This window comes from Dipteris shenzhenensis, chromosome 26 (genome assembly GCF_047967505.1).
Source record: "Dipteris shenzhenensis isolate YYH24624 ecotype China chromosome 26, Dip_SZ_1.0, whole genome shotgun sequence".
Taxonomy (NCBI): Eukaryota; Viridiplantae; Streptophyta; class Polypodiopsida; order Gleicheniales; family Dipteridaceae; genus Dipteris; species Dipteris shenzhenensis.
This window is the reverse complement of record NC_141621.1, coordinates 27,068,504-27,078,845: the sequence shown is the minus strand read 5'-3', so window position 1 is coordinate 27,078,845 and position 10,342 is coordinate 27,068,504. Positions and strand designations below refer to the sequence as shown.

The following is a 10,342-nucleotide window of genomic DNA, read 5'->3' as shown; positions in this document are numbered from 1 at the left end:
GTCCTTAATCACTTTTTTCCAATGATCATTGTTTGCATCATTGTTTTACTCTGAGACTATGTAGTACTCACTTGAAAATTACCCTATTGCAAGATAAACGAAGAAATCAAAGATATGGTATCTCATAATTAGATGAAGAGGAGATGAAGAGACATGTCATTTGGCCCAAATCGAGATGTACCATCTCATAGTTTCTTCCTCCCTTATGTTGTGTACTTTTACTTCTTTGCATAGTTATTATAAATGTATGTTATGGATTATGTTGCATAGATCCTCGCTCCAAAGTAATTGCAAATTTTGTTGAAAACTAGATTTTTGGCCATCAATTACTTCATAATGAAAGGTGTTTCCCCCCCCTAAGCTTCCTAGCTCTCACTTTGCCTAGTATCTTTCTTCCCTCTCTTGAACTCTAGTCTCCATTCATTATGCTATAATATATCTTAACTCTAAAATTCTCCATCAAAAAACGTGCTACTATAATATGACAAGTGAGAAATAGGTGCTCAAAGCACTATCTTTTTCCTTTTTATCACATTAATGGGATACCAAAGGCAAGCACACTCAAAGGTGGAAAAATGAAGACTAAACTCAAAAGCTCCACACTAGGTTTGCATAAAAAATAAAGGGAGCATTATCACTATTGCGTGTCAATTGAAAACTATTACAAGCAATGCACTTTCAAGATTCCCTTGAAAAAGTGCCAAGTTCTACTATGGTGTAATATTTTAAAGGTAGGGAAAAACTTGCAATGCACAAAGTAGTCCAATTTAGCCCATATCAAAATTTGAGAACATTTCAATAAAAATATGCATGAATTTCTATCTTAGATTATGTTAAGATGCATAGATTATGACTCCAAAGTTAGAAATAAAGTGATACTGAGAATCAAATTCACATGAAGCATACATGCAACTCCAATACCAAGTATCAAAAATTTCACCAAAGTTGGTAAAAAAGTGATACTAGGGACCAGATTTACATGTATGCAATGACAAAGAAAAACCAAAATTGAACTACATGTATCCTTTGGATCATGATTTCAAATGGGCTAAGTGAATGGTGTGACATTGTCTCCCTATTAATGCCATTGGTTCTTTCACATGCACAAATCTATTCCACCAAAATTTTCCAAATTCTGAAAACCATCACGACATATGTTATACAACCACTAGAAAAGTATTAGTATTATGCATGTGAGATTTCTAGTATTCTTTACTTTATCTATGTAGATGGGCATGGATATTTTTTAGCATCATAATAAAAGTCTAGTAATTTGGTCATATCTAGTACTATCACATACAAATTTATAGGTTATAAGTATGTGTTTGCTTTATGCTTGGTTTGAATCAATATCTTTTCTTTTGAAATATTATGTCTCCTTTTTTATTATGCTTTGATTTTTTAGTATCGTTAAAAAGTCTAGTAATTTGGTCATATCTAGTACTATCACATAAGAGGTTATAGCTTATAAGTACACCTTTGCTTTATGCTTAGCTTGAATCAACCCCTTTACTTTTGAAATCTTGTCTCCTTTTTGGACTTTCCTATAAAACATATGATATAGTAACCCTAAATTCTCTAGTTTCTTCATTTTAAGAAATTGCCAATTTTATGCTTTTCAAAGGGAAGAGATCCTTTAATTTTAATTTGTTCATAATGTTATGAGTTTATACGTAGTAGTATGGATCCTAAACATTTTGTTGGCTCCTCATTGAATTAATGCAAGTGCAAGTTAAAGATATGTTACATCTCCATCTACAAGAATAGTAATTTCCTTTTTGCAGAGGCTTATCTAGTTTATCATTTAGTAATGATGAGTTTCCTCACTGTCATTAAGATGCGGGTATGGATACAAAAGCGATTGAAGTTGTAGATTAAGACAATGTGCTTATGTCTTTTGTCTTTGTAATAATGTTAAAAGTTGATATATCTTTAACTTTCCAAAATTATAAACACTTTGAATTTAAGAAGATTTATACAAACACGTTAGTATGCTTTTCAAATTTTGTATGTTTAAAATCAATATGAAAAGTGCATTCAAATTTAGGCACGATTTTTGCATACTTGTTTTTCTAAAGTGACATACACTTCTTCTAAGGTGACATTGTACAAATGATCATGTTCTTCAAAATCATATTGCACAAATGATTATGATTTTCAAAATCATATTATTAAAATTTTACAATTTAATCCTTGTTTGTGCCAAATCTTACCCACTGAAAGTATGTGCAATAGTGTGTGTTGCAATACAAAAGGTAATTGACAAAAAATTGACCATGTGGCATTGCATAAAGTATAAGGAGAAATCTAGTTTGAAGGATAAATTTAGTGGAACCAAAAGGTTTCCATTACCACTCAATTAAAGGCCATGCTCACATGTTGATGTGTTATGTCTTTCAATAAGGACTTAGCCTACACAACACAAGTACCAAAGAGAAAATGAAGAATTTAATTTGGTGTAAGTTCTTATGTGGAAGCATTTCATTGGATTAGGCTGGTAACCAACGTTGGATTATCCTCGTTTCTTACATGTCTGAGCAAAGAGAATGAGTCCATGAAACATGCAAGTTAGCACGAATTTTACAAGTGTAAAGCTTGCAAGTACCATCAACCTTTTAAGACATGGAATCTACTTTGGTAGCATGCTTATACCCATCACTTTGAAGTCCAAGAAAGTGACATGGATTGTAGGGGACCTCATGAATTTGACAAGGGTAGACTCGTGTGCACCTTGAAGTACGAAAAAGGGGAGCTCATCACCATTTCTCTATCATGTTTGTCTCCTCTTCCGGTGCTCCAAAAAAACATTTTTTGAAGCCCTTAATAATAAGGGAAATCCTAAAGCTTAAGCAGATATTTGGATCTTAAAACTTTTCAAAATCCATATAAAACCGAGATGTTTAAACAAGAGTGCACATGGGCACTCCCTCCTACTATGGTGGTCCCAAGCAAGCACTTTTGGCTACAAAAGATAAAGCAAATGAATTTTTTAATGGAATTTGGGCTATTACAAGGCAAGTTTTGTATGATGATCTCTGTAAATGGGAATTCGAAACACTCAAATTAGTTCTATATTTTTTAAACATCGCATTGAAATTCACAAAAGAGTTTCAATCCGTTGCTATAGTACTACTTGTAAGGTGGCACTACAGCACTACCTATAGTGCTAATGAAACATGTATATTATATTGTTGAAATCAAGGGCAATCTATAAAGTAGAATGGTATATATGCCAACAGGGGGTCATTACAGGTTTTAGCAAAGCGGCCATTGTGGCTCTAGTCAAGGGAACATCCGGGACCTTAGTTGGGTGATTAAGTCTAAAGACCCCTTGGTTAGTCATAGCTTACTAGAGATCTAAGGTCGCTTGCCCCCTTGGGTAGGCTAGCATCAGTCGAATCTCCCTAGCCCATGCATTGGCCACATTTTATATTTGCTCTATTCTTTTGCAAGGTACAAATGGGATTTTTAGCCTGGAAAAATAATCAGGCATACTAGTTTTTTTTAAATTATTTATAAACCTAATAAAAAAGAGTGCTAGTATCCCCAAAATCTCTCTTACGGAGAAAAATCAAGGTTCCATAGCCTTGACAAGTCCTTTCAAAGCATCCCTAGCTAAATCACCTTGCTTTCCTTCAAAAGCTAAGAGTGAGTGCAAACATACCACTTGGAGCACAGCTTGTGCACAGTTTTGGGGTGGACTGGATGCAGTTCAAGGGAGTCCTGAATGGGCTCTACTATATTCACATGGTTTTTGGCTTTTCACTCTATTCTGAATGGCGGCACGGGTAGTGTACCTTCTACACTCGCCCTACGAACTATCAAACCAACGTGTGTCAATAGGCTGCCATGGTTGACTGGTTGTTGTTAGCCCATCACTGTGAATGGCACATGGGTGCAAGTTTTTGGCATCCCAGAAATGTAGGGTGCATAAGATCTAGTCCCCATGGACCAGTCTAATCCCATGGGCCTGACGATTTGTCCCCATGCAGCCCACTGGAAACCTAATGTGAGTCATGGAGATGATTCACCAGAGATCTACAATGAGTTTAGCTAGCAGTTCGGAATCGTTGTGCCAAAATTAGCTAGCATTAAGTGTCTCTAGCCGGTGAGCTAACGAGATCAAGGTCTGGCTATGGCGATTGCAAGACATTAGATAAATCTTTAGGTATGTCCACTACACAGATAGGCTTCCATGTCTCAATGGAGCCTAGAGTCTTGCTTTTCCATGCTATTTCGGGGGGGGCATAGAGAAAATTTTCTACGGCTAGGAGTCTAAGGGTTGGGCTTCAAAATTCGACACTAGTTGTGCTTGAATCCGTTTCTACTGATATGAGACCACTGCATCATTGGTGCTCGCATTAGCACCTCCATTGTGAGGGATGCGAATTTGAGCACTGGAGCTGCATTAATGGCAACGAGCGATTTGCCTCTTACTTCAGATGCCAGTGCATTTAAAGTTGCTCCAGCTCACAAGTTCCTCTGCCCCAGCCAATTACAAAAAGCCAAGTGCAAATTGTGCTGCTTTCGCTACTCAGATGGTGAGGCATCTAACGGTCATGTACCAAAGACTAGTGAGCTCCAGTGCAACCTGGCAGTTTGGTATTTTGTTCACGTAGGAAATTACCCTCCTCACACCAGCTGCACACAAGTGGTGCATTCTTGAGGCCATGTGCATAGGCCCTACGAGTCTGCGCCTTTTGAATTAAACTTTTCCATAGACTTTTGAATTAAAACACTTGGATAGATTTGCATGAGATGTCTGATGGGTGTAAGTGCCTCACAGAGCAAAGCGGGCTCTCAAAACAAAACATGGAGCTGGATGCGCACACACAAGTTGCTGCCTGTGCACAGAGCCTAAACTAGCGTAAGCACTCTGAAGAAGGGTAGACTCGTGTGCACAAGCCCATTCTTTGTACCTACCCTTTGCTCTCTCTCTCTGTCTCTCGGAAAAACACACGCTTCATTAGAGAGCTCTCTCTCTCTCTCTCTCTCTCTCACTCACGCGCACACACACACAGTACGTACCTGTCTCTTTACGTGTTGGGTCCTTTCTCGCTGCTACATGTTCAGCCCACTAGGTGAAAGCTCACGCAGCTCGTCCTAGTCTCCGGTCTAGTCGACTAGTCTCTTGTGCATCACCGTCTGTCAGCTGAGCACTCCACTCATTGAGCTCCAAAGCAGCTCGCTGGGAAAACACTCCCCGGCCACCTACTGCTCTTCGTGCTTGAAAGCATTTAGGCAGGAGCTATATTCTCTCTCTCTCTAGTCCTAGTAAGTGTAGAGCTTAGGCAGAGAGTGCTGTTTCTCAAGTTATCTTTGAGAATCTGCAGGCATCACCTCAGCGTTCACTCCTAATCTCTGGTCACTGGGAACGTTTGCGGAGAGATTTCATTCTGTAACCTTTCCTATCCTTTCCTATCACTTTTAAGATCCTGCGAGATATTGCGCGAATATTGCTTTCCCAAAGGAAATACAGGTAGCTCAGTCGTGTCTCAGAATCTCTGAGCTCTGATGTAGAAACAGTCTGAGCTCCCATGTTGTTGGGCTACGAATTCCGTTTTTGCTGTTATGATTAAAATGATGCCTCGTCCCTGCAGACTATGTGATATTTCGCACTAAAACCTTCGTAGTATCATATGCAATAAACGACATGGCGTTCCCGGCCACAAATGTATACCCTAACGCTGGGGTACCGGCTATGAACGGAAAGGACTCCATCTACGCCCAAGGCAAGGACATGAAACGGGTTTCCGCTGGAAAATATGTGATTGGATGTACAGTGGTTGCGACTATCAGCTCCATTCTTCTTGGATATGGTGGGTGGTTCCAAGATCCTGGGAAACTACATACTCATAAATGACCCATCATCTTCTCTGATCATACATTTATCGAGCTCTATGAAAAATTTCTTTGCAGTATCTGGTCGCTGTCTTAAGCTCTATTAGATTCGATCTGTAAATGCTTGGATTTCTTTCACTCACCTTCTCAAGTTCTCCCTGTGCGTTGGCTCTTTCAGATGGTGGTGTAGTCAGCGGAGCTATTCTTTTTATCAAAGACGAATTCCACTTGAAGCTTATCGAATTAGAGATGATAGTGGGATCGTTGAGCATCGTTTCCATTTTTGGAGGAATTGGTGCAGGGCGTCTATCTGACGCAATAGGCCGAAGGGCGACCATGGCTATTGCTGCAGGCATCTTCTTTGCTGGGGCCGGGTTGATGTCCCTTGCTCCAAACTACGCTGTCCTCCTAACGGGTCGTGTAGTTTCCGGAATCGGTGTTGGCTTCGCCCTGATGATAGCTCCAGTCTATGCAGCAGAGCTCGCTCCGGCAAGGATTCGGGGCGCTTTGGTTTCACTCATAGAGGTCTTTATCAACGTTGGCGTTCTCCTCGGATTTATAGTGAATTTTGCCTTCGAGAGGTTGCCAAGGAATATCAACTGGAGATTAATGCTGGGCCTAGGAGCATTTCCAGCTGTTCTCCTTGGATTGGGTGTGTTGTTGATGCCAGAATCTCCTCGCTGGTTAGTCACACAGGGGAGGATGGCTGAAGCTAAGGATGTACTCGTGAAAACCTCCAACGGAGACGAAGAAGAAGCGATGTTAAGGCTAACAGAGATCATGGAAATACTAGGTTTAGATCCCAATTCAGATCCCACTGGCGAAGACTATAAAGCAGCAGCTCTTAGAGTGAGAAAGCAAGGAGTTGGTGTTTGGAATGAGATTTTATTTCCCACTAGATATGTCAAGCGGCTGCTGATCGCTGCACTAGGTGTACACTTCTTCCAACAGGCGTGTGGTATCGATGCAATTGTTTCATACAGTCCAGTGGTGTTTGGCGAAGCAGGAATCAAGAGCAGGCTTGCAACACTCGGTGCAACAATCGGAGTAGGCCTCAGCAAAGTCACGTTTATCTTCGTTGCGACTACCTTTCTAGATCGATATGGCAGGAAGCCTCTTCTTATCATCAGTGGTGTATCCATGTCCCTTTGCCTTGTTGCAGTTTCTGTCGCCTTCCTAGCTCTCGGTTTGAACTCCACAAAAGGGGTTACTCTATTCTCTTCTAATGTGAATGCTACACAAAACGCTCCAGGAGCCGGAGCTGCCATCACGATATTATTTATCTATATCTATGTTGCGTGTTTCTCCATAGGTTTCGGCCCAATCGTCTGGGTCCTCATATCAGAGATGTTTCCTTTGCGAATAAGAGCACAGGCATGCGGCTTGGCAGTAGCTATGAACAGAATCGTGAGTGGTACAGTTACTCTCACGTTCTTGACAATATGCAAAGCCATAACCCCAGCTGGAGCATTCTTCATTTACGCTGCCATAGCGTTTATATCTGTTGGCTTCGTTATCTTCTTTGTTCCAGAAACCAAAGGCAAGACGCTGGAGGAGTTGCAGAAATACTTTGAAGGCTGGCCGGGCGTGGAGGTGAAGCAGAGAAAATTGGAGACTGAAAAACATGCTGTAGAGCTCAGCAATCCACCGAGCCATGACCTCAAAGAACAAGGAACTCAAACAAGTGATCTTTCCAAAGGTGAATACAAGAATACATTAGATGAAAAGGTGATCATAGATCTTAGTACCCGATCATGAAGTCTTCCAAACCTTTCCAGCAAAAGATCTATCCATTTGCTCCTTTGTTGAGCTTGCATCAATCGCCTATTCACTCTCAATAGCTACATTACAATAGATAGAGTAGCTATAAACCACCTTGTCTTTTTCATGTTACATCTCTAGAGTAGCTAATTAAAGGCTTATTCTACCCTTTTGTAAGAATACCATACTTCCTCCTCATGGTAATTAATGTAAGCTCATTATATTGGAATCTCGTTGACTCTTTGGCATTACGTCCCTATCCCTCTAGATCCTACCTGTGGGGTGAGTGAAATGCTTAAGAGAGGATAAAATTGGAGGCATGAAAAGGAAAGAGTGTGCAAAGAGTATAAACAGAGTAGTAAATGCAAATGGTTCGTCAATAAGATGAATTTCATTCATGTGGCCTAGAGAAAGAGAAGGGGGGGGGGGAAAGAGGGGGGCTTGCCTAGAGAGAAGAAGCAAGAGAGAGAGAGAGAGAGAAGGAGAGAGAGAGAGAGAGTGTCATGGAACTAAGCCTTCGCTCCGCACCTTCCACCTTCGACTAACTTGTTCACACACGAGTTGAGAATCTCTTTGCACCTGATCACGATTAACTACTGTAGCTCCCACCTCTTGATCAGCATCAGGCAACTCATTCATGGCATTGATTTGTTGGATAATGAATGATGCTTGCCCTTCATCCTTCTCAACTGCAACATAGTTCTGGCCCTCCTTTAAAGCACAAACTATAGTTGTACCGGAACTAGAGAGAAGGTCCAAGATGAAGTCCTTCTTAAGTCTATCATCTCATTGATCAACCTTTGGGGCTTCTGATATGGATTCACCATATGATGGGATGCATATGAAAAACACAACTTTCTTGCCACTGCAGAATGCTTAAATACATTTTGAGCATTCTTTTTTCTACAATGCATCCCAACCTTTCTCTTCTCAGAAGTAGAGAAATGCCCAATAGTCATCATCTCAAATTATCTCACCATCCTTTCTCTAGGTATATGGGTGAGATTTGTTTTATACCAATAGAAACCAGCCATAATTTTTCAACAAGTTTTAGAAAACTATCATAGGGATAAGGATGCTTATCAACACATCGATTCAAGTTCATGTGGTTCTTGCATGAGGACCTTTGCGACTGTAGATGATTGCTTCATAGAATGGAATATCAAAATCCTCCAAAGTGGGGCTATTGTTACCTGTTTAAACTTTTGGAGCATTTGTGTCAATTGCTCATAGTTAAAGGGACTTTGGTCACATGTTGATCCCTTAAGTTTATAACCGAATGGAATGTCAGCTATGCAGAATGTGTAGTTCAGCTTTGGGATCTTGTCAACCATGTCCACAACATCAATATTGAAGATGCCATACTAGAGAGGCTCTAGAGGACGCCTTTTCGATGTCCAAAGTTGGAAAAATTAGTTGTTTGCAGGCTCTACTCTCCTTTTCAAACTTTGCATATTCAATATGGGAAATAAAATTGACAGAACATGGAAACTCTACTGCTAGCCCTAGTTTTCTAAGCAAAAAGCATGAATAATCCAAGAAACTTTTACACTAATATTACTATGTCGTAGCAACCAGAAGCTAGAGTAAGGTACATGAGGAAGGAAGGATTTATAACTATCAAAATGAAAGTATAAGACATAATATTCTTGAAGGAAATGAAGCATTGCTTCAATGAGTCATGATTGCTTGAGGTTGGGTAATTCTACCTAACCTCCTCCCATGGTGAATAATTTAAGTGAAACATCATTTGTTCCTGCATTTTCATATAAGTCTTGTACCTATTTTTGCCAAGACACATGTGTTAACATCATTAATAAATCAATATCTTAGAGGAATACTTCAACAACAAAGTTTCATGAAAACTTTAGAAAATACTCACTCGTCAAGCTCATTTGCCATTTCATCAAGTGAGAGCTCCTTGCCAATAACATGGGATAAAACAAAGGCAATCACCTTCTCATCACTAATCCCTTGCATTGAATTCCAATGAGTGATTTTCATATCACCTGGAACCGACTTTAGATATACATCAACCTTCTTCTCTTTCCCTTTGTAGGACACATTTGGGTCATTTCATTGGACAACCTTCTTTTGACCTTTCAATTCTTTAATGTCTCACATGGTAAAGATTTGATCCACTAAATCCCAAATTGGACCATTTCTAAATGCCAACTGGAAGAAATTATCATATTTATGTAAGGCATCAGAAGCCTTACTTTCATCAAATACCAATCCAATTTCAAAGCAACAAAATTTTTTCGATTCAATGAAAGTTTTACCATGTTCTACATTAATCCACTCCCCATACTCACTGTGAAAGAATCTAATGTGAATTGAATGAAAGTCATAGTTAATCTGTAGTCATTCTCAATGTTATGGTCCCATGCTAAGAGCTGTGCCTCAATTGAGTTAAGACCTGCATATATCTTACATTCACAGTTCTTAAAATATGGGGAGTCAGGAAACTCAAGTACTAGCTCTCTCTTGGATTATGCAGAATGACCACAACCAATGCAATAGTAGTCATTCTTGTTATCTGCAGCTCAACTCTCCGAGACATCTAAGGTATATTGTTGCCAGAATGGTTTCTTGATACATCTAGGAGTTGGGAAGATCAAGTCCATGTGATCTAACTACTTCAATCTTAATCATGAATAGCAAGAAGCTTATCTACGTAGATTGATCATGTGAACTACAAAAGATGTTTTTAAATACTACCTTGACCATATATTGGATT

The 10,342-nt window shown here is 39.7% G+C and overlaps 1 protein-coding gene across 2 annotated transcripts; it reads left to right on the top strand.

The window, feature by feature from the left end:
- Positions 1–5,076: 5,076 nt before the first annotated feature.
- LOC147884902 (putative polyol transporter 6) lies at positions 5,077–7,832 on the top strand. Of its 2 annotated transcripts, none has more exons than XM_087397826.1 (3): positions 5,077–5,479; positions 5,601–5,819; positions 6,020–7,832. In XM_087397826.1, exons 2-3 carry the CDS (start codon positions 5,654–5,656, stop codon positions 7,597–7,599), a joined length of 1,746 nt encoding a protein of 581 aa, XP_087253952.1. In that variant the 5' UTR covers positions 5,077–5,479; positions 5,601–5,653; the 3' UTR covers positions 7,600–7,832. The 2 variants fall into 2 exon arrangements, with proteins under 2 accessions (XP_087253952.1, XP_087253953.1); XM_087397827.1 differs by having other exon boundaries at positions 5,077–5,516.
- Positions 7,833–10,342: the final 2,510 nt, after the last annotated feature.

Bases quoted from the DNA above. Each gene is read 5' to 3' on its own strand.
- LOC147884902 (XM_087397826.1), top strand. From the start codon at position 5,654: ATGGCGTTCCCGGCCACAAATGTATACCCTAACGCTGGGGTACCGGCT. The intron at 5,820-6,019 runs GTGGGTGGTTCC...TGGCTCTTTCAG, and splicing joins CTCCATTCTTCTTGGATATG to ATGGTGGTGTAGTCAGCGGA.